This window comes from Strix aluco, chromosome 1 (assembly GCF_031877795.1).
Source record: "Strix aluco isolate bStrAlu1 chromosome 1, bStrAlu1.hap1, whole genome shotgun sequence".
In the NCBI taxonomy this organism is placed as follows: Eukaryota; Metazoa; Chordata; class Aves; order Strigiformes; family Strigidae; genus Strix; species Strix aluco.
The window spans coordinates 51,615,502-51,640,271 of record NC_133931.1 but is presented as its reverse complement, the minus strand read 5'-3'; the positions used below and the strand labels follow the sequence as shown (position 1 = coordinate 51,640,271).

At 39.6% G+C, this 24,770-nt stretch overlaps 1 protein-coding gene across 7 annotated transcripts in view; it reads right to left on the bottom strand.

Moving 5' to 3' along the window:
* Positions 1–24,770, bottom strand: part of TMEM241 (transmembrane protein 241) — a 61,068-nt gene that overhangs the window by 30,155 nt on the left and 6,143 nt on the right. For 3 of the 7 annotated variants that reach the window (XR_012622800.1, XM_074820794.1, XM_074820807.1), the window contains exons 4-12: positions 21,380–21,461; positions 17,439–17,516; positions 16,045–16,070; positions 14,478–14,529; positions 13,254–13,302; positions 11,207–11,252; positions 10,193–10,228; positions 2,990–3,024; positions 1,660–1,729 (exon numbers count right to left, since the gene is read on the bottom strand). Coding sequence is in view for 3 of the 7 variants with exons in the window: in XM_074820794.1 (XP_074676895.1) it covers positions 1,660–1,729; positions 2,990–3,024; positions 10,193–10,228; positions 11,207–11,252; positions 13,254–13,302; positions 14,478–14,529; positions 16,045–16,070; positions 17,439–17,516; positions 21,380–21,461 (474 nt within the window). In the remaining 4 variants the exon portion in view is untranslated. Of the gene's footprint in view, positions 1–1,659; positions 1,730–2,989; positions 3,025–4,185; positions 4,371–4,766; positions 5,053–10,192; positions 10,229–11,206; positions 11,253–13,253; positions 13,303–14,477; positions 14,530–16,044; positions 16,071–17,438; positions 17,517–21,379; positions 21,462–24,770 lie in introns of all 7 variants that reach the window. The other 4 variants (XR_012622808.1, XM_074820801.1, XR_012622816.1 and 1 more) reach the window with 3 other exon arrangements.

Sequence of the window (24,770 nt, the reverse complement as noted above, 5' to 3'; positions counted from 1 at the left end):
TAAGATAACTACCCAGGAGTAGGAGGTACTAGGATTTCTTACATTGAGCCATAACACGAGACTCCAAAGGACTATCCACTGTGCCTGGAACCAGGAAAGCAGATGCTGCTTTGATGATAAAAGATAGGTCCAAACTGAGCTCCTTGTTGCAGAGGATGAAGTGCTGAGCAGTAGAGCATTCCACTCTGAGAAATCAGTGAGTTCAATGAGTCAGCACTGCACAGACTTTTGAAAGTCCAGTAGCTGGCTTAAGTTTGTTCCACATCATCTGCCCTGCTGAGAAGGGCTTTTATTCAAAGTGATTTGAAGCTGCTTAGTGTAATTCAGAGATAAAAAGTGAAACAGCTAATTATAATACCTGAACTATTGATGCTGCAACACCAATTTATTTCATTAAATAAATGGAGCACTTTGCACCTTACTACTAATGCTTCAGATGTTCTGCACAGGTAGTAGATTTAGCTGTATCAGTTACCCTTACTTCACATTGTATACATTTTCCTCCAAATCCTTCGTAGATTAGACACCTCTAGTGTCTACTTTGTAGACATACTTGTAGACACTAGATTACAATATGCAGGAGAGCAACTGAGATACTTGTTTCTCCATCTAATTATTCCTTTCCGCTTGCTGTAGAGTACAGCGCTATCTACTATACATGTACTGAAGCTGGGGCAACGGAAACAGAAATGGGAGGCTACAACAGTGGTAAAATTCTAATGAAATGAAAGAGGAGAATATCTGGGCTAGACAGATACTTGTTAGTGCCTGCAGTTAGACCTTGCCTTCATGAAGAAATCTACCTATCATGGACCAACTTATTCATTAATACCTAATTGCAAGTTACTTGTAAGTGTGGATAGTTCACCCTTGAAAAAAGTTACTTTCATACAAAAAAACTATGCACATAGGGAAATTATTTAACAATCACTTTTAATATTCCTTTTAATGGAAAATCTGGATACAAGTATGAAAATCCCTAACAATCAGGAAATATTTTTGCCACTAGTTAGCATGAAAATATTTTTTCCCCTCTAAAAAGAAAATACTTCCATTTGGCAAAGGACCAGAAAGGAAAGACAGGAATAATTTTTTTTGAGATAATTAAGACCTATAGAAAACATGTTTACATTGCCCTGTGGGTATTACACTATTGGGCAGTGAACTTTTGTTACTCAAAATACAGAAATGCTTGTTAAAGCTTTCCCTTTTTACCCAAAAAAAGCATTCTGCCAAATAACAAGATGTACAGGCAAATAAATCCATGTACACCCATATACTGCTGAAGACTACTACTTTGTAATCACTGCAAACAGTAAGTTTTAAAAGGGCTAATCCAACTTGAGAAGCATTTGAGAGATGGCATTTATCAAAGCTTTCCTACATTAGGTAAAAATTATTTTACTGGCAACTGGGAACTCTCCTGATCAGAATGCACTCACCCAAACAAACACATACACTTCCAGCACATTTGAATCTCAGACCTTCAAATGCATATCCACAGACACATATTCTCTGCAGTTTTACTGGCTTATGCCAACAGAAACTAGTATAACTAAGGTTTTGCATGCTCCAAAATTTTAATTGACAGTCAAGGTCAGAAGTCAGTGGGATCTCTTATTTTCAAAACATTCACATGTCTTGTTATGCAGAGGTTACCTGGCGCAGCAGCTGCTATGAAACCTGTAGAAGTACAGGAACGGAAAGTCCAAGGCACTGAAGAGATCACCTGAGGGACAAAGCAATATACTCAGTGGAACATGGGAAAAAAAATTACCCACTGTTACAATCAGGGGAACAGCAATTATATGAACATTACTAGTTCAACATTCCTTTGAGCCTTTACAGCTGGCTGACTTTTCATTTATGATGCTTTCCACATTTCTCGTGTGTTTAATGATTTCTCTGACCTTGCTTCTAGACAGTTCCTGCCTTGGTTGAAAAAGGGGAAAGGGATACATAAGAGTATTCTTTACTAGTATAGCTTAAACAACAGTTGCCAGTGGATAGACATGCATCATATCCACTTCTTTTATACAGAGCTCGTGATAGGTCCTACTGAAGCAACAGGAAACACAGACATATGTTGGCTGCTTCCCCCTCTGGGATTTGAACTCTGTCACACAGAGTAAATTGAGAGGTTTAAAAAAATTCTCCCAGATCCAAGCAGAGCTCTCAAGTACTTGTATTTGCAGGAACCTGGGCCCTGGTTGCTCTTGACAGCAACAATTCCCAGGAGTTCTCCAGCCTTCAGGTTCCACAGATTCAGAGGAAGCTCCATCTTTCACTTTTGAAATGCAGCACTATTTTGGTTAACACATTTGTCTATCCTGGTAGGGGAATGCTATATACACAATATGCACCACCAGGCAAAAGGGGAAATGTATGGTTATTTAAATGCTTCTTCTTCTGTTTTTCTGACTGAGCAAATGCCTAGTGAAAGCAACAGATAAACATCTTTTTCCTTCTAACTATTTAAACATCAGTATGACAGGAATATTAGCCACCATCAAATACTCAATTTCTCCATTTTTAGCCTTTGATCTTTTGTTACTTCAAATCCTGCCATGGGCTCAAGCAATAGGATATATCTTATGAAAGCAACAAAACAAAATCTCTGCATAGCATTGAGGGCAGTGCGGAAAAGGAAACTCAGTTCTATATGGACTGCTGGGACACTGCTCTGAAGAGGACATATTCACCTAGGAAGTCTTTGTTTTTTACCATGCATCACCTCAAAAACTGTTCTTTGTTGCCTGTCCCATGCTGCTTCTTTGCAAAAGGCAGCTAAGAAACATATTAGTAAATACGATGCAAATTACACAGTGTTACATACCCTTCTCTCATCTTCCTACAGGATATCACATTATTGGTCATATTCCTGTTGAATTCCAGAGCTAAAATCCTACAGGGTTTGGCCTCTAAAGACATGCATGGAAAGGAAAGGCAATATGGAAACCTAAAAAAGGAACAACTCAATCCACTTTACCTGCTGGATGGGATGCAGAGGCCAACAGCACCACACTAAAAAATAAAAAAAGATTAATTGTATACTACAGAATTTTTGACATGGCCTGAACATTATAAATTGACAGCTTTGTGTTTGTTTTTTCATGGTGGAACTTAATGCAGTTAAGTAGAATAACCGAGGCATAAGTATCAATTTAAAAAAGAAAAAAAAAGTTGGTTGTGAAGGAATCTCTGGGGTCACGCAATACAACCTCTCACCTGAAGCAGGACTATCACCAATATTTGATTATGTCCTCTGTGGCTCAGTCTCAAAAACCTCCCAGCATGGAGATTCCACGCCTCTCTGGGTAACTTGTTCCAGGGCCACCCTACCCTTGTAGTGAAGAAGTTTTTCCTGATGTCTTGTCTTTAAACCACCAAAGCTGCAATTCATGGTTGTTGTTCCATATTATACCATCTGCCACTCCTTAGAAGAGTTTGGCTCTGTCACCTTTGTAACTCCCTTTCAAGAAGGTGTAGGCAGTTTTTAGGTTGCACCTCGGTCTCCACTCTGCCAGTCTCAACAAGATCAGCTCCTTCAAGCTCTCCCTGAAGCAGGCTGTGTGCTCTGGGTCCCTAACAATGTCAGTAGCCCTCTGCTAGTTCTTCAAGTTCTCAGCATCTTCCTTGAATTGGGAGGCCCAAAACTGAATACAAAGTATTCCAGCTGCAGCCTCAGCAATGCTCATAATAACTGCTCTCGATCTGACAGCCATACTCCTTCTAATGTAGCCCAATACATGGTTTGCCTTAGTTTGCCATGAACATGCACTACCGCCTCATACAGATTTCAGCATTCACTGTTTCCCCCAAGTCCTCTTAACAGACTTGCTGTTCAGCCAGCTGGTGACACCACTGAGAATCTAGAGAGAACTGTACTTGTGTCTAGACTTGAGTGTCTCTCTGTCCAAGGATTAATTGCAGCTGTGTGCATACTGATGTACACTTTATAGGGATGAGCATATATTGCATATGAGTCAAATATAGAGTCTTACGCACATGACTGTGCATGCACTGCACATTCACGCCCAAAATGTCAGTTAGAGAAAGGACAAATGCTGCAATTAAACAAGTTTTTAAAAAAGCATGAAAATAAAACCAAGTACCAGACAAATGATGCACACTTTTCAGAAAGATACAAGCAAACAAGAAAATCAGCTGTGACCAGTTCTTTACCTGGAGTATCACTTAAGATTTCTGAGGTCCTACACAGACTTTATCCTCTGAGTTTGCAGTACAGTCTGTACAGAGCCTCTTCCACTGTTACTGATTCTTCCAGTAAATTTCTGATTTTTTTTCCAAATTTTTTCATTCCATGTTGTTTACAAGGTTAGAAGGCTACAGAAACATATTCTGGGGCACTGTAAGATGGGAGAAGCATGCATGTCTCTAAAGCAGAGCTACAGCTTCCTCCAATTACCAGCAACATACATCCATGACAAACACAAAGGACAAGAAGGAGAAGGAGAAAAGAATATCTGGAGAGTTTGCTTCTTGATAAGCACTCACTTACAAAGGTAAAAAGACATTCATTAATGTTATGAATGCTAAAACTAGGCAATTTTCCCTGGCTAATTACCAGTGATTCTTACAGTTCACTAGGCCCAGTAATGGCAGTAAAATGCAAACCCAGCCAGCAGAGGAATGGAAGCCTGCACAATGAAAAGTTAAGGTAGAGAAAGAGCTGGAAGTGGTTCTCAACACACAAGGTTAAGGCTAGAAAACCAAACGTGCTGTAAATGAGCTACCTCCAGTACCTGCAGCAGTGCGGTTTCATCAGCATGGGCTTATACCAGGCCAACTCCCTTTTCCAGTGTTATCACAGCTACTGTTTCCAAGCCTGCTCGCTCTCAGCTGGTCCCAGTTCTCTACATGACCAGGCTACAGCACTTGGTGGTCTGCCCTTGGCAGGCGTTGGTGAATCCCAGTGTCATTTGCAGAGGCACCAGTAGCAAAAGGAACTGCAAAGAGCATGGAAATCCCATGGCCAAGGAAGCCTCAGGAGGAAGCTTGTCACTGAAATCAGCCGTGGAAGACAATGGGCTGAAGGAGGAAATGGTTCATGAGTGACAGGCAGACAGGTATTTTAGGCTTAACGTTTTATACAATGTCTTTGAAAGGCATCAGCTGGTACAGTATGTTCATATTATCAATATTTATGTATGTTTTTAAAAGATGTGGTTGTCACAAAGATACTAAACAAGGCAAAGTAGATCACTTACAGTAGGTAATTCCACCCTGCCCCTCCTCCCCACACACGTGTGCTCTCCCCACACAAGACACCAAGAGGAATTCACAATAAACAGGCCTGATTCCTCAGTTTCCTGGTAAAGAGAGAAAAGGAAATGAAGGCTTATTGCTTTTGACTGAATAACAGAGAAAACAGGGCAAGTGAAACTGTATCAACAGTGATGAGAATTATGACTGAGCTGTGCTTCTCCACTTTTACTTTTTACACAAAAAAGTAGTGAGACTGGGAAATGCTCAGAGAAAAACTTCCTTCTGCAACCAAGAGGAATTGATAACCCTACCAGACATCCCAGGCCTCAATCCAAAGAAAACACAGGAGGAAAACAAAGCTTTCTTTGTGAAGTGTGGGGCAGGTTAAGGCAAATGGGTTAGATGGCATTAAAGCTGTACTGTAACTCTGCTCTGAACAGAACATCAGTAGAAAAGACACGATGATGTAAAACCAGATGAGGGATTCAGAGGTTTCCATCCAGCCTGACAGCCTGGACATCAGGCTGCAGCAAAAACAAAATCCTTGTGCTGGATTTCTCTGCTCCTCTGTTTTTCTCGGTACTCAATACTGAGGGCTGGGTCACCAGTGGTTTTCTTTCTGGCTAAAAAGAGGTTTTGTCAGCAAGAACACCAATTTATGCCTGCAAAGCTGCCTCTCCCTATTGCAGAAAATCTACTGCAGCTTTTTTAATTCACAGAAGTGACAGATTAGCAGCTCTTCCAGAAGCCAGATGTAGTTTAGTTGCATAGAGTAGAGCCTTTACCTCCACTCCTTTGTCAGTGTCATTTATCTACCATTTGAAACTCTCTTGCTGTAAGTCTTTGTTTTCTCCACACCAGTGACTGCTAGGCTATCTGGTATGCCTTTATGAACAAGTATCAGACAGTGACAGATATTGGGATGTACTGAAACTTTCTTCCAGGGTCTCCACAAGAAGTAACATATCTCTACCTGCCTCAACACAGGAAAAAGCCCAAGATGAGCCACAACCCACTTCTAAGACATGTATCCCTCAACATGCCAGGTAGACATTACTACCCCCTCCCCTCATGCTATCCCTTGCCAGCTAGCTAAGGGGGAGAAATCTGGCTCCTTCTTTGATAAGAAGTTGGGGACTGGAAAGAAATAAAAGAAAATTTTACCTATGATATGATAAAAAGTGAGATTACTGGAAAAACCACTAAGAAGTAGAACACTATAGAGTGCAGCGAAAATACAATACTGCACTAAAAAAAAGATCGTGAGAACAAGACTGGAGGATTAGAGGGAAGTTCTTGGAAGTGCATTTCCCATCTCCTCTTCTTCCCCCTCCCTGCCCCACACATTTAAACAAAAGGGAGAGGGATGAACAGGATGGGGTTGAGCACTGAGAAGCAACATCACCCCTCCCTTCTCTGCATAGCACAGCTCTGCTTTCCCTCTTACACTTGTTCCTGGTCTGGCTCCCTTTTTAAAAGCCACTAAATAATCATGCTGTAAAATGATGAAGTGAGAAGAACACCACACTTTCAACATCAGCAAATATTTCTTCAGATCTGTTTGGTTCTGAAAAGTTCCTGTTCATGTACATTTGCTTAAGATGTTCTCCTCTACCAAACCGTTCCAGATTTTAAAACAAGAAACAGTGCATGGCATGTAAGGACAGCATATGTTAGAAGACTTTGCTAATTTCAGTTGCACCTCTGGAAGTGTCCAACAGAGTCAATACAGTTAATGTCTCTTTTAATCTAAATATATATTTTTTAAATCAAATGTATTGGTACATTCTAATATCTAGTAGCTTGGGGCAGAACTTTCGATCTGCTCTGTCCAGGCAGTTTCCACACTCAGAGCACAACTGTGCTTTTGTACCAAAAAGAAACACTTTGGACAAACCTATATATTTTCCTATATATTAGGAAAAATTTCTTCACCAAAAGGGTTATCAAGCATTGGAACAGGCTGCCCAGGGAAGCGGTTGAGTCACCATCCCTGGAGGTATTAAATGATGTGTAGATGTGGCACTTAGGAACATGGTTCAGTGGTGGGCTTAGTAGTGTTAGGTTTACGGTTGGACTCAATGATCTTAAGGGTCTTTTCCAGCCTAAATGATTCTATGATTCTAAACACTATCTGGCTGTGTCCACACAGTTGCTTTCTTTTCCCCGCACAGGCACATACCAGTTGTCTGATCTAGGTTAGAAATAAGGAGGTATAAAGGCCTATTAATAATAGTGCTAAGAGGATAAAGTTGCACTGATATCACACTAGCAAGTTCCTTCATAAATCATAGAATCATGCTCGTACAGACAAGACCACCAGTACACATTAGACTGTCATGTTCTAGAGGTGGAACTGGGATCCTGTCATGGCTGAAACAGTCCTCGAGAAGCCCTGAGCAGAGGAAGCAGCATGTACCATAACGCCTGCTAAATCACAAAATTTAGTGCTGGGCACCCTCTGACAGAGATAAGCACACGTTTACAGTAATTCTGACCCAGAATTGCCCATGAGGAGTTAGTGCTCATTCAGAGAACGTTCAGAGTAAAATGCCCTCTACTCAGTGTGATTTAAAAAATACTTTTTGACTGTTTTCTACAGAAATTAAGCTTGGCAATAAAGCTGTGTGTACACATACATATATAGCTCAACATAGCTCTCAAACACGCTGACCAGCTTCATCCAAATTTGAGAAATGGCAGTCATTTCCATAACTATATGCGCAGAGGTGTCACAAAGAGACCTACTCTGCTGGTGCCTTCTGCAGCAGAAAGATTTCAGCCCCATTAGATGCTGAAGGACCTTCACGGCAGTAGCATGTCATGGAGGTCGCAAACAAGGAGAGAGCTTCTGCCAAATTTTACACCCTTTCAAACATCATCAGCTATTATGACAAAACAAAACTCTAAAAGAAATCAGACGTCACTTACCCCATTGCCCATGGTATTGTTTGTTTTCCCTAGACAAGATGAGGTCCAAATGCTATGGACTGTGAGCTTCTCTAACACACAGAAATATATACATACATATATAGATACACAGACATATAGATATCCACAGACCCAAGCCAAACAAATACGCATTCAGTCTTCTACCTCTTCTAAACCACCTGTTTTCCAGCAATTGCTTCGCACCATCGTCTCGCAAGCTACACTGAACTTTGAGCCTCTTAATGGCGAAAATCTTTGCAAGCTTTGATAATATATTTTTGCTTTTAAGCAGTTGTTTAAAAAAGTCATCTTCCAATTTGCACAATTTCATTGTCTTTTGTTTTGTTTTTTTCTTAAAAAAAAACAGTTTTAAAATACATACTACTGCACCTCACAGTTCCTTAGTGAGATGTTTCTCCCTTTCAAAAGCCTCTAAATCAATAATCATGCTTAGCATGTAATGTGGAACTCCTGCTCTCTGCTGGACACAACTTCAGAGACTTCAAAAGATACCATCAACTAGCAGAGCGGGAACCCAGCCCTGACTTTTCAATCAAAGCTGCAAAATTAAGACCTTCAGCCAAAATCTGAATTTAAAGGCTCAGGTCCAGATGCAGTTTTCAACTAAAATGACAACTGAGAGCCATAGTCATGTAGGTGCCAAATGAAAAATCAACTGATTTTAATGCTTGATTCATGATTCTCCCTTCAACACAGACAAATAGCTACAGTTCATTCAAGACTTTATGGGTTATTTCTGCACACAGCAGCATATTTGCAGGTTCCATGACTAATTCTTCAAAACAGTTTCAATAAACACAACTACCTTCTCTGAGTAAAATTGATTTGCTTTGCACTTTGCACAGTAAATGGAAAACAACAACTGACTTAAACAAAAGCCTACTTCAAGCAATATTCAGATATTGTCAACACATGGGACCTTGGTGACTAGATACTGGAATGATACAAATGCAAAATCAGAGGCCTGCATTATTTATGGAAATAGGAGATTCGATTGAACTAAGATAGAAGGAGATACACAGTATTATCATGTTGATAATGCTCACAAGATAAATGGGAACTGAAGTAACTGTCCTACACTGGTGTCCCTAACGTGTTCCTATCAAGGATCTTTAATGTGGTCAGACAAGAGCACACATCCATCTAACCAAATGGACAAGCACAACTTCAGTTTTGTTACGCTTATTCCTAACTTCTGCTCTCTCTTTCATTCCTTTTGACCATCATTTCTTAGAACCTAGTATCCATACTCCATAGTGTTCCCTTACAACTTCAGCTACCATTCCAAGAAAAGAAGTCAACATATACAAGATGTGATTATGGATGGAGGACACTCTAGTAAAGTCTCTATATGTCTTACCGCAACTAAAGACTCACAAAAATCTAGTGAAAGCCATGCACACCAAATGTTCTGGCTTATAGGTCTCTTTGAGGAAAGGACTGACTTTTTTTTTTTTTTTTAAATAAAAAACCATAGGGGAGTCTGGTCAGTGACTCAGGCTCTTTCACTAACTACAAAATAACAAGCCACTTTTGTATCTCCAAATCAGAAAAACAACTGAAAGTCTGAATTACTCAATCCCACTAGCGGCACTCTGAACAATCAGTTACTGCTCATGTTCTTTGCACATCGTACTTCTGTAATCACTACCTCCCCTTCTGGCAATTTTGCACAAGTTTTATTTTCTGAAGTGGGGTATTGCCAGGGAGTTACTCTGTAAATATTATTTCTGGAAATGATAGATCACTTGTGCACATGGTGATTAAAAAATTCATAATTAACACCTCGTTACCTCCCCAGGTGTATATTGGCATGTCCAACTATAACCAGAGCCAAAAAAATTCAGCTGCTAAGCCATTCAACTTAGCACTGTTCTTTCAGTGAATGTCCTGCTAAATAAATACATTTAAGTAGTGGTAGCTATGAGTTTCCTAAACAAGCCACAGTTGAAAATGAAAACATATACCACATAAAACCAGCTATGGTGTATCAAAGGCTTATTCATTTTACCTGAATATGTAGTTGATGTACTGTTGGTCCAGATCACTGGGAGAGGAGGGAAAGAAAAAATAGGTGTTCTTTTAGTAATGCAGTTCATTTGGTATAAGAGATCAGTATATTAAGTAGTACTATAACACTGTAATATTACATAATATTATATAATGATATATGACACAATTTATAATTAGGTAATGCTAACATTATAATCATATATTGTAACATTAATCTATTAATATTATAATATCAACATATTAATCAGCATATTAATTTACACATCATTTGCACATTATTTCTGTTGTTACTATGTCAGCGGGAATTTCATTTAAAGTGAAAATAAAGTGAGACTGACTAAAATTTAGACCCTTTAAACAGAGGTGGAAAATGGTTTTGAAATAAATCCTTACCAATATTCTATACACAGATGTATTATGTACATATACATAATATGCAGCGGCAACATATCCATCCCCATCCATACAGACAACTGCAGATTACAGACACTGTGAACATGTAATGCCACCTGCTCTCAAAACAACTATTGTCTGGCTGAAGTTCTAACACGCACATGGGATTAGTGCAAGGTTTCAAGGTTTTTAAGGTACTCAGCCGTTCCAGTCCCATAGCAAGTCACCAGCTGCTAAACACTTTTGAGACTGTGTCACAAAGGGAGGTACTGACAAATTCAAACCATGCAGCTTTCAAGACTAACACAAACTAACGTTTCCTCTTAGTGTCTGTAATTAGGGGTTCTTTTCCCAGGACTGAGTCATCACCCTTTGATAATATAGTGTTTAAAACTAATTCAGTATTCAAGTTAGCAGTGTAACTATCAATAACCACACGCTATTGTTATCAACAATAAGGCTCCTCTTACAAGAGAAGTCACTAATGATTAACCAAGAGTGGCCCAGCTCACGCTGATAACGCAGAGATCCCTACAGTTTACCTGACTGCTACACAGATGTGTCTCTAACCCTCTTTGATAGCAAACTTTCTTTTTAAAAGAATATGAAAACACATTACCTTAAAGTGCTAGGTTTCCATAACTTGTGAAATACTTTGTAAGCCCCTGTAATTGAAATGACATGTGTAATTGCCATAACATGCAATCATTCTGACAAACAACAGCTTGTTTGGTCATGATACCAGCAGACATGGAACCCCTCTGAATTACAGTTTAGCAACACAGCACAAAGGATGCCTTAAAACCTGAGTAAAATGAACCTATCGCTTCAAATTAATGGTTTTCAAAGTGTTAGCATCTCAGAGTACCGTAATGCTATGTGTTTCTGCTAGTCCTCTGAAGAAGAGGCAACTCCTAGCTCATGGCAACTACAAAAGAGTGTGTCTGTGTACATGTGTGTGTAAATACATACAGAAAAGTGTCACAGAAGGGGTTCTTCAGCCCACCCCATTTTGGGGGTAACTTCTATGACATGTTCATCTGTTTAGACCCCTACAACTGTTGGCTCTGAGCCATCTTTCCTCTTTAGAGTTCTCTCAGCTCTAAGATCTCCAGGTCCTTTACATTCTTGACCTACCCACCTCTTGGTGAGCTCTCATTTCTATTCTGGGAAAAGCTTTAAGCACTCAAGGAAGGAACAATATAGTTTCAGGCTCTATTTTATCAGACTCTTTCTTCAAGGGTTTGGGGGGTTTTTCTGATTCACAAAGAAAACCAGAACATGAAAAGCAAATCCAATAGAACCCTGTAATAGATGTCCTCAATTCTGCCTCTGTTAGACAAGCTGAAGGGTAGAACACATGTCCTTTCTCTAATGCTCTGTCTTGATTAACTGTGTGATGTTAGTTCTTCTGTTTGCCCTTTCTTGTAGCATCTTTATTCTGTGTCAGTTGATAGGAAATCTACACAAAAAAAGCCCAACAGTCGTATCAACAACTTTCTCTCAAAACCAAGAGAAATTGAAATAAGCTATATTTTGAGCATAAACTATATGTTGGCACTTCCTACATGTTTTAAGCACATAGAAGAGGCCTCCTGAAGACTTTCTAAGCAGTTTTCCACCTCCATGGACTAGCACTGCTTTACAAATGAGACCTCTTGGCTTTGAGAAAGCAATAACATCACTCATTACAGCAAACAAGTATTTGAAGTGAAAAGTCCTTAGCTTTTCGTTTTATCTAAATGAGCAAATGTTTACCATATAACATTTCCTAAAGGAAAAAAAAAATATAGTATTTCTTATATGTAGGTTAACAACATACATATAGAATGAGATCTCTAGACCTCCCTAGACACAAATACATATAAACACATTACCTCTGCCCTGAAATTTTTACAGTATGAATAGACAAAATTAAGAAGGAATCATCCCTAATTTGCAGGCAAGACTTAACGTATGAATGAGTCACTCACTAAGTCTATAGGACAGCTAAGACCCAAATGTAAGTCCCTTATTATCCAGCTTAATGCTCCAAAAGACACAAATCTCCTAGTCAAAAATTACTACTCTTGTCTTCTTCAGATTTTCTTGGTCTGACTGTTTCTAGTCTTTCCGGGAAGAATTATGATTTATCCAAATCAATGTTTAGTCTGAAAAAGACAAAAGAAAACCTGACAGGTTATGCAACTCATTGTTAAAATTTTTTAAAAATGCCTGTGATTGCATAAAATCCCCCAACATTTCAGCATCCTTCCTCTGGGAGCATAGTCCATGATATTTTAGAATACTTTTGTCAGTTTTTAAATAAAATCAGTGACTGCAATAAAGCTCCAACTACAAGTTATTGCTTGGTTTTTTTTCTTCTCCCGTCTCTTAGCATGCAACCATAAAAAACTCCCAGCAAAGCTTAGTGCTGATTAAAATTGTACGTGTTTTTTTCTCATCCACTGTTAACTGACTGCAGTATCTAGTTTATTCAGTGGTTGTTTTCAATGTAAAAGCTATAAAAGTAATGCAAATGCACTTTCTTATATTTACTGAGCTTCTTCATTCTTTCCAAGTTTTTCTTACATTAAGAAGCTTAAATATCAGTAACTTCATAATAAAGCTGATTTCTCCAACACATTTACTCTTCCTAATTCTTTTTCCAAAAGGAAATGACTTACCAACACAGATCAAGTGAATTAGAGCCCATAAATAACCGTTTGGATCAAACTGCAATAAAGAACATCTACATAAATAAAAGCACATTCATGTAAACATACATATCACTATTTCCCCACAGTTAGCTTCACAAAACAAGTACAGCTGGTGGGAGCTATGCTACAAAGAAACAGAAGATGACTGAAGAAGACTAGGAAGACTAAAGTTTTTCCTGTCCCGCTTAGAGGCCCAGCATCTGCCAGTTACTCAGGCTCTCAGCTAATCTTGGTGAGAACAGCTCTATTTCTTTCAGAGATGTACACCATTTTAAACAATCTCAGCATATGGACCCCAGTGTGTTTAGTCTTGTACTGGCAGTCAGGGAGGGGCAAACGTATCAGAGGAACATCACTAAAGTATTCGTCTTGTCTGCTTTCCCCTCTCAGCCCCTGCAGGAGCTAAGCAGTCTCTCTCCCCAAGGCTCCAGAGCCTCACCAGAGCATCCAAAAGAGTGCTTTAAACAGACATCTGTCTCTGAGCAAGGCAGGTTCTCTTCACAGTCAATGGGGAAAAATCAACATTTTTGAGAGGATATTGGCATATTTTAGATGTCTGCTTTCAGGTGAGGTTAATTATATACCAGAAGTTCCCGCTCTGCACCATGGACTATGAAGGGAGCTAGTGCAGGTACAGCACTTCTGGTGGCTACATTTGATCAGATGCATCCAGACAAGTTCCCAGATCCATCCCACCTGACTTCAGATGTTAACTAAAGTATTTAAAACAAGGAAGCAGCCTTTCTAAGTCTCCAAAAGAGAAAAGCACCTCCAAGGAACAGATTTTGCTGGACTGAGCACTCCCTTTTGCTGGACTGAGGTACCTCCTTTCTTTCTCCAGTTGCTACAGAAAGCATGTAGAGTGAATACAAAGCTAATTTAGGAATCTCCTGAAAGTACATGTTATTAATTCAAACCTAAATTATTTGCTCTAAGCCCTGTAAGAAGTTAAACCATGGTTTCCCTAGCCATCACCTTCACTGAAGAGCTGTATGCCTGCATTATTCAGAGGTTTTACCATGATGCAAACACATTAAAACCAGCAAGACTACAACACAACAACAGTCAACATTTACAATTCCTTCACAGGAATCCCACCCTAGCTTACAAGTAAAAGCTGCATCCCTCATATGCTAACAAGATGTCAAACATCAAGGTCTAACTCGGGCTGCTTCGCAAAGCAGAGCTCACCTGTGTGTCACATAAAGGAAGGCACACTGCTGCTACCAGGAGGAACAGCACACTGTGGAGAAGGGGAAAAAAACAAACAAGACCAAAAGCTTGTAACCTGGATTTGTACTCTCAGCAAAGTATTAGGCAATTCCACTCAATCTTACACTGACATTTCATTTATTTAATTTTTATTCCATATTTAAAAAGTAATTTCTCCCACCAAAATTAAGTTTCACATCATGCATTCTTCATAACTCATACACAGCAAAGTTGTATGAGAACAGAAGCAGCACAAAACATCTCAGCAGTGATGAAAACAAGTTTTTTGGTAGGAAATGTTATTCTTCACTTGCCATCTGGCTTCCCTAGGCTACTTCAGAAAGCTAGAATCAACCAATTTCTGACTGTGAATGGCTACCAACAAGTTCCTTCATTAAGGTGAATTACATACTACAACAATTCCAGCAGAGGTGACTCCATTAAAAGTTATGATGAACACAGAGCAAAGTGGGAGTGGTATTACACTAGAAATGGCTTAAGGACAGCACAAGTCCTTCCCTAGTCCACTGACTATGGGAACTGGCAATGCTAGGTTAATGGTTGGACTAGATGATCTTCAAGGTCCTTTCCAACCTAGTTGATTCTGTGATTCTGTGATTCTGTGACTTGGATCAAATAAATTAACCTGTGGCTGAGTCGGTATTTCTACAGGCTACACTGAATACACTGATGTGGAATTTCTATGAACTGTCACTATAATAACAAACATTTGCTTTTGCAGCAAAAAACCCCTTATTTTCCTGCTCTTTAGGGGCATAGGAAAAGACAGAATAATGATGATAAAAACCCTGGTATCCTTGACAATAATCCAGTGGTGAAAACAAGGCTGCAGTAAGTCAGATAATGGAAACAACAGGAAGAAATTAGGAAGATGGTGCCTCTAAGTACACTAAATAATAACCCAACATTATCTACTCCATGTACAGCTAAAAGATTAAATGTGGAGGACAGCAAATATGCATTCTTCAAAAGCATGGGTGGGGAAGAATTAAACTTTTAATACATGACTGGCTGATTTCAGTTTTGTCCCTTTCTATCTCCTTTCTGAAGCCTAAACAACTAGGGCCAACAAGGGTCAGTAGTTTGTGCAGCTTAATATGAATGATTCTCACAGAACTGGGTATCACTCACCTTTCATTTCTTAGGAAAGGCATTTTTAGCTATTTTCTATCACATTAATAATCTTTCTCTTACTGTTTAAGATTATCCACTGGAACTTCAGACCTGACTTCTATCTCCTTTCCAATAACACACTTACAAGCACTGCTTTGTTATTCAGGAGACTGGCCTTCTGGCTTTTTTTATTTTTATAAGGAGAAAAAAAATGTATCTATTTAAGCAATTGTTAAAAACCCCCCAACATTTTAAAAATACTTAATTACTCCTATGTTGCAATTTAGGCTCACCGCCCACGGGAACGTGCCTTAAATTCTTCATTGTTTTGGTGTGCCATTATCTGAAGCAAATACAGAAGCTGGAGCCAAAACAAGTCTGAATCTGAATCTGAGCAGTATTAAAAGCTTACCTACAGACTTTCAGATGAGAGGTCTGCTGTAAAAAAGAAAGTATGATTAAAATTTAAAAATTTAAAAATAAAAACGGTGAAATAGTGTTTTCTCCTTCCAAAACCAGGGAAGTGATGATAGCAGATCTGACTGCACTGAACACATTAAAAATACAGTGAGCAACATTCAACAGCCTATTATGTTTGAGCACTGCTTAGCAAATTTCATTTGAAAAAAGAACCACGACTACAGATTAGCCTACTTCAACTTGATTTATATTTTCAGATTATTTACGAGCAGGTAGCCCTAAAACCAGACATGAACTTTATTCCTGGTCCTCAAACTTCACTTGAACTATACCAAAACTACGTATTGCATGACCTCAAATACTAAGTACTCTTAATTAATTAGGTATTACCCCAGTCAGATCAGTCTTGGTCTAAACTCATGAGAGTTTCCCAATCCTCTGGTCCAAAATTATTCTCCAGAAGCTTCCCAGCAAGACCTGTGTTTGCATTCTCCTTGTCTAGAGTGCTTTTGTTTTCCAAGAGAAGAGACATGAACATGTGAGCTAGAAGGAAAATATGAAACACTTTGACGGGGACACTAATCAGAGGACAAAGCCACAGCGACATGCCATGGTACACACTGCTATGTCCCTTAGGCATAACCTTAGCGACCTCTTCAGTTTGTTAGTAGCAAACATGGGCCATTTATTTGTCTTTTATATACACAACAGAGGTAATAATGGAAGATCCCTTCCATAGCAAGCCAGGGGCCACTGTAGAAATGACTTTGTGATGAATGATTTCCCAGTGTTACCTCACACAGCAGCTCTCTGGTCAATTAGAAAAGCATTTCATAACCTAAAAAGAAGGATCCCCAATGCAGTTTGTGAGAAACAAACTGACTTATCTTGGGACAGATCTTGGGACAGATTCTCAAGCATTCAAAACAAATCCAAAAGTGCACTGTTTTCCTGTATTTCATGTGGAGATGAGATCTATCTATAATCATACAATACATCAAATACTAGGTATATTATACTGGTTAGATCTAAGGACCCAGTCCTCCCTCCTCCCAGCTCAAACAATGAGATTCTTACATGGGGCATGAAAGAGAGGTGATATTAATTTTCAAAATGAAAAGCACGACCAAGCTAGTCTTAAAAATGTAGATCAAATTGTTGAGACACATTTGCAGTGTTTCATCAACTAAAGGGGAAAAGAAAACATCAATATAGATACTTGTCAGCAGCAAAGCTCTCTCCGGGTCTCGTTAATGACTAGCTTTCACAGCAAGACTAGAAAAGCACATGGCACTAACGCCCATATTAAAAGAAATTAGGTGTCTTGTTATAGGGCAATTATATCACAGGAGGTACCTTGAATGTGTTAATTAATAGATCAATTACCTCTTTCTGCACAAACTTCTGGAACCCACAGGTTATAACTTCTGCCGCGTTGTGCACGGTGAGGAACACTGGGATTGGCTGCCATTGGGAGAGAACAAAAACGCCCAAATCAACCCAGAACAGTCACACACATAGGAAGGGGCATTCCTCTTAGGGACAGCTGTCCCACACGTTTGCGGGTTTGTTTTGGTTTTTAAGCTGTAAACCTACGCCACATTTCCTAAAAGGGACTTAGACCCATTCCAATCACTATTACATGGCACAGGCAACTTTAAATGCAGACCCCGCTTGCTCCTTCTTCCACTTTCAAGTGCTCAGTTGGTTTGTTTGTACACAGCTACCTTGGTGAGATTTGCTTCAGGTGTCTGCCTCTAGTTTTGCACCTCTATTCAAGTATCTGAAGCCTCCACAGTAAACAGTTCTCATTAGTTTTTCCATCTCTGTCTACTGGTACTAAGAATACAGTCTGACTCCTAGCAACGGAATTATGGGTGAGATGATTTTAGATGATTGCTTTCAGTTACTGCTAGGAAGAGCTGCCCAAAATTAGGGTAGAAATGTAATAGTTCATACATAAGTGATGTTGAAATTATACCCAGTGAGGTAGCTGGACACCATCCCAACATGAAATCATTAAGAAACAAACCCCAATGATAACAATAATGAATCAAACACCCATTGCCCCAGGCAAACCCAACCAGAATTAGTGGTTCATAATACTTCCTCCAAATCAGATCCATGGTCTCTCAGACAGTTGAAACAGAAGCAATTCTCTGCTCTGATTAAGATAATCTAAAGACTAAGACAGTTTTAGGAAGCAGTATTTCCCCACTTCTGTATAGTATTTAAATCTCACTAGTAGAGAATGAGTTAATTTCTCAGTGATGTCCATGCCTTTTAAGTATTAGGTGATATAAGCAGCAAATATCTCATAAGTTTGACTTTGTATTCAGAAATCTGTATTTTCTGGATTTTTGTTTTCATTCCCATAAAGCTGGATAAGCATCGCTAATTAAACATTTTAAGTCATAATGACAACTTGGGTGGATCCATAAACACAGCAGTTACATCAAGATAACTTTTAACACCTCTAAATTAGCAAGGAATGAAAAATCACACAAACACAACCAGCATGAATTTGTCAGCCCCAGCTTCACCAATTCCAAAAACCAATTCTCAACCCTGTTGTGGGACAACTGAGAACATAAAACCAGAAGTATCTAACACAAGCATTCTGAGCCTGACACAATAATAGGAAATACAAGAAATAACCATACACAAGTAAAGTTGACAGAAGAATTTACATACTTCCTTTTGTGAAGCCAATTTATTTGGTTTGTCTTTCCCCCCCGCCCCCTGCTTTTGGCTCTTCCAAATGTATTTTGGCGCCAACAATGGCTCCAGTTTGCCTAGCCCAGTTAACCTTCTCCATATGTCTTCTGTCTTTGATGTGTTTCTTAAATTTGTGAGTGGACTTAATGCTTATGAAAAGAAAGGTTTACTGGTTGGGCAGGCAGGGTGAATAGACTGTACAAATCTCCCCTCTCCACTTTGCATACTTTTGTTAATGCATCACAGTCCAGAGCTAAGCAGCCCTCCTCCAACTCCAGCCCCAAACTCCTGGGCACGGGAGACTGCCAGCACCTCTAGGGAGAGGCACAAACAGAGATTAAGACTGTAGCCCTGCCAGTATACAGGAGCGTTTGAAAGTTGGTCTCCCTGGCTTTGATCAAAAAGGTGCATGTAATTTCTGCTTTAGGAATAAACCCACTTAATTCAAATACACTGCTGAGGTGAGTCAATTCAGGTACAAGTTTGGGAGAGTCCATTTTCCTTCTCATCGTGCCATAAAATTGTTGTACACAAAGTTATTGTAAGTAAAGCTTCTATGTAGAATTGAATTTAGCCCCAGTACAAGGCATTATACAGTAACTATGGTCTCAGACTACTTGTCCTTTTGTCTTTCCTCCTAAACTGGCCACAGAATTAGGCCTCTAAATCCCCATTCATGTACAACAAAAAACCATTCAGAAATGGGAGATGCTCCTTAAGAAAGGTTTGGGATACAAATCAAAACCATTCATAGCCCCTCTGCCACTCCAGTGCATCTTGCTCTTGAATGACCAGAGCAGGGACAGAAGGGAAACAAGGTAACTTACAGGATGACTAGGAAGTAAGAATAAATAGCAGAGAGGATGTGATTCATACCTCCTCCACCTTCCAGGTGAGCAGGCAGCAAAGATGCTGCTACCAAGGCTTTATTGCTGTTTCCAGACAGAGCTCTCCTTAAGGATCTTTACTCAGTTTACACTAGGGAGGCCCAATAGCCCAACTTGCTTTGACAAGGACTCAAAAGGAAGTAAATGCAATCACCCCAAAACAGAGCTAATCTGGAGGCATGGGGCTTCTGAGCACATGCCTGTGCTTTCCAAAGGTCACCTGAGTCTGAGGTGAAGCTCCCAGCCTTGTCTGTGAGGACAGAGACCTCCTGTCCTTTTCTGCCCTACCTATCCACTGGGATGTTCGAGGGACCACTACAAGCAGAATCTTGTCAAAAAATTTCCCTTTTCTTGGGGTTTAGGAGCTGGCTCTGGAATTAGATTAGGATGCATTGACAGAAAGCAGAACAGAACCAGTGCAAAATCTGGCCTTGCAGACTGCGTAACAGCAGTAAAACACTGCTGTTTTTAAATTCATGTCACTGCTTTTTTTTTTTTTTTAAAGAAAGATTGTATCATTTAAGTATAAAGCATTCAACTTTAATGAAAGCAGATTTGATATCCTCTAAACATTTGGTAGGTTATTGTGATTCAAATAGTGTGATTGTGAGCGAGCAGTGTGCCCAGGTGGCCAAGAAGGCCAATGGTATCCTGGCTTGTATCAGAAATAGCGTGGCCAGCAGGGACAGGGAAGTGATCTTACCCCTGTACTCGGCACTGGTGAGGCTGCACCTCGATTACTGTGTTCAGTTTTGGGCCCCTCACTACAAAAAGGACACTGAATTACTCGGGCGTGTCCAAAGAAGGGCAACAAAGCTGGTGAAGGGTCTGGAGCACATGTCATACGAGGAGCGGCTGAGGGAACTGGGGTTGTTTAGTCTGGAGAAGAGGAGGCTGAGGGGAGACCTCATCGCCCTCTACAACTACCTGAAAGGAGGTTGCAGAGAGCTGGGGATGAGTCTCTTTAACCAAGTAATAAGGGATAGGACAAGAGGTAATGGCCTCAAGTTGCACCAGGGAAGGTTTAGACTGGATATTAGGAAGCATTTCTTTACAGAACGGGTTGTTAGGCGTTGGAATGGGCTGCCCAGGGAAGTGGTGGAGTCCCCATCCCTGGAGGTGTTTCAGAGTTGTGTTGACATAGCGCTGAGGGATATGGTGTAGTTAAGAACAGTCAGTGTTAGGTTAATGGTTGGACTGGATGATCTTCAAGGTCTTTTTCCAACCTATATGATTCTGTGATTCTGTGAAATGAATCGTAAAACTGATTAACCTAACCCTTCCCATAATCTCTTTCCAACTTTCAATTTATTTTTTCAAATCCTGTAAAGCATCAAAAGCCTCTCACTGAAATGGTCTTCATCCTATTCCTGGAAGGATTTCCCACAGAACCCACAGCGCACTTTGCAAAGTTACAGCTAGTAACTTCTTCAGCTTCTTCCCTCCTTGCACAATTCAGACCACTGAGTTCTGCAAAACACTGAGACCTCTGGAGAGATGCTGAGTGCTTTGCACTGTCACAGAAGTGGTTTTTGATACTGCTCTGCACTTTGTAGGATTGAACTGCTGCTCTAGCACCATTAACAATGTATGTGTTATTTAAATCCCTCCTCCCTTTGTTCCCAACCCAGGAACAGCATTAAACACCTTGTATGAAGGGAATGTTCTTTGCTCATAAAGAAGAGGTAATAAAGAACTGACTTCTACTTGTGCATTTCTTACCAATCTAGACAGGGCCCTAGAGCCAGCATAAATAATGCCAACAAACAGTACTGAAGCAGGAAGCCATGACAGGATTTCAGACCTGTGAAAACAATTAAAATCCCATTACTTCACCACATTCTGTTTACATACAGTCAGCAACAGTTGCTTGCAAGGAATACAATAATACATATACATATATTTCAACAGTGTGTGTATTAAATTCATTGTCTGATTGTTCAGTATTTCTCCCAAGTAGTAAAGAAGTCTGAGACAGAAATTAATCATTTCATCTAATCCCAGCTAGGAGCTATCTGCAGATATATTTTCTTTCTTTTACTCTTTCCCTGGCTCCTCTCCCTGCAAAATCGTTCGTTTCATAGCAATTACTCCTATTGGTTTTTACGGGAGAGAAATTTCAACTAATTTCCTTGATGTGCTGTAAAAAGAAGAAAAACCGACAAAGGCATAAAATGGAGTACTTGCACAGACAGCACACATTTTCACTATGTACAAACACACTTGCCCACCCACACAATCACTTCTCAGCCAGATTTACAAAGAGATTGTTCCTAAAGATCAGATTGTCTCTGTGGGAGCCTGTCTCTTAAGATTTCCTAATGATACTCCTTTGACTAAGCCTAACTCCTAGAGGCAGTTTGACAACTAATGGAGGAATGAAGTCATCACAGATTGATCTGATTTTTTTTTAGCCATGGTTACTGCAGTAGGGTCAGGTTTCAGTTCTGAGAAAGGGCTTCAGAATTTGCATTTTTCCTTTTTTGATCTCAGTACTTAAAGGGAAAAAGGAATCAGGTAGGTGGTAAATTTCACAGAGAGTAATGTAAGATTTTGAGCAAGGGAGGAAAGGAGTAGCAGTGATCTAAAGGCTTGACCCAAAGACTTCCCAGGACTGAAGACGCTGCTACCCCCATTCTTCCCAAGCTTTGAACTAAAGTCAAGAAAATGTTAGTGAATAATACTGGTTCTCAAAACACAGCCAAACTGCTTATAGTTCCTTATTTTGGATTACACTTCCAACTAGCATGTAAGACTTAACACGTAATTATAGGTACTGCTACACTACCACACGTCATGGAACATAAGCAAAACAGACCACCAAGTGATGAAATCAGAACAGTCTGAATGAAGATAAAACATACCCAAAGATTCATGTAAACACAGACAAGGAAAAAAACCTAAACAACACATTTCCTCTTTTTTTTAATACATAATTTTCTAAGGTACTTGATCAGAAGCCCAGGGTAACAAAACCAGAGTAATCTTTAGGTCCTTTGACTGGCATAAATATTTGCTCTGGGTTTTGGGGTAGTCACCATATTTTTTTATAAAAACACTGTTCCTTTTAAGGTTATTGACTTCAACTGGAATTTCACCAAGACCAGGATTTAAAACTGCCATACCTCATTATCAACAAGTTCACATCAGACACCAACAAAAATATCCCCACCCTGTTGGAACTGCAACAAAAAGAAGAAAGGGGAGGGAAGAAAAGAAAGGAGGGCTGGGAAGACACAATGCAAACTGAATTTTCGTTTAGAACATAACACTCTTTCATGTTCCCCACCACTAAATTCTAGGAAACCCAAATATATCTTCATCTCCAATGCAATACTGTGAAGTGCAATGGAAAAAGACTTCAGATGCTTTTTCCATGATGTAAGCGTAGAATTTTATGTTGCCAAGTGGGAATTTCAGGACTGAAAAAGAATGCATGGATGTTTGATGCAATGTGTCACCACCAACAATCTGTCTTGTATGTAAACCAATTAGTAGCTTATGTTGGCAATACAGTGATGTACATGAAAAACAGGAAAGCAGTGATGTACATGCAAAACAGGAACTGATTAGCTTGTGGTTATAGGGCTAGATCCAAAGCCCCCTAAAGTCAATGAGTAGTTTCCCCTACACCACACTTTGGGGCTTTGGTTTAACCAAGGCTCTGAGCTGCTGCTTAGCTGTGGGGCAAATTCAGCCTTACAAGAAATGCCAATCAGACCACATAGGACTTCTGTGCCTACAAGGGTTAGGCAGAAGCTGGGTGACAGATTGCAGTGCTGGAAGCATTATGCAGATGCTACACACACCCCTCTATGCTTCACAGCACCCTTGTTTTGGATACAAGTTTTGCAGACAGTCACCACCCTTTAGAAGCAACAATGATGGTGACAGAGTCCCTTACAGCTGGGAGTACTAGGGGTAGGCAGATGAAAATCAGGATATCCACAAAACCTAAGAGAAATTACTCTAAGTAATATGTTTCTATTTGGTCTTTATTGTGAAGCTAGTATTCCAGACTTTAGACAAAGGGTGATCTTCTCTTATGTAATAAAATAGTTCTGCCGAGACACTTTGGGATAACCTGAACTGGCTCAGAAAGCATTTATGAGATCAGTCCACATGAGAGAAATACTGAGACTTTGTGGAAATAAACAAGTGAATGGGTGGCAATTTATTATTTAAAGTGTGACAAGATTGGGGACTGGACATGGTGTTACTTAAGCATCCTACACATACAGAAAACACCCCCAAACCAACAGATAGATTCAGAGACCAATATTCTGTAAGGGAAGGGGTGGAAATGTCCTTGTCCCAGTGGTAGTACTAAGAAAAAGCACCTCTGGAGGGGGAAGGAGCTTGAGAGGAAGTGGCAGACAGAAGCTTTGAGAAATTATGTTTGTTGCGGAGCTTTTTGTTTGGGGTGGGGGGGGAGAATGGTTTTGTTTTGGTTTTTTTAATACAGGAGATACATGCTACAAGTCCAGTTCAGCAAAGCATTGAAGCATGTGCCTAATTCTTCTGAAGAAAGATAGGTTTAAACTCATGCTTAAGTAGTTGGACGAATTATAGCTAACATGTCAAATAATTCTGGTCATTTCATCCAGTCTGTTCTAGAACAGGCATTCTGTATTAGCTAAAACTAATGAAGTGTCTCAAGATGTATTTTAATCACTTTTCCGATAGTGTGCTGACATCTAGTGGCCTGAAGTCTCTATCATCAAAACATGAACTAATTTTTCATGAAAACTTTTCTTAGATAAAAACATCTTCTCCAACAGCAGAAAATGGTTCTTGTCCAGTATTTTCTTTAATGTCTTTCAAGTTTCGAAACACTGAAAATATCTTTTCCAAGCTGGAAAAAAAACGATTCAACCTCCTTAATTTCATGATTTAAAGCAAAACTAATCATCTAGTGATGAAAAACTGAACTGAAAAGGACATTAGTGGTGCCTGCATTCCTTTAGACTGTTCTGTGAAATCAGAATCTGCATAAACAATATACATTTTATAATAACATATATATCAGTAGTAACTGCCACTAAAGCACGGTTTGGACCCTAATCCTGCCTCTACCAATATTACTGACAGCTTTTACACCAATCTCCTCATT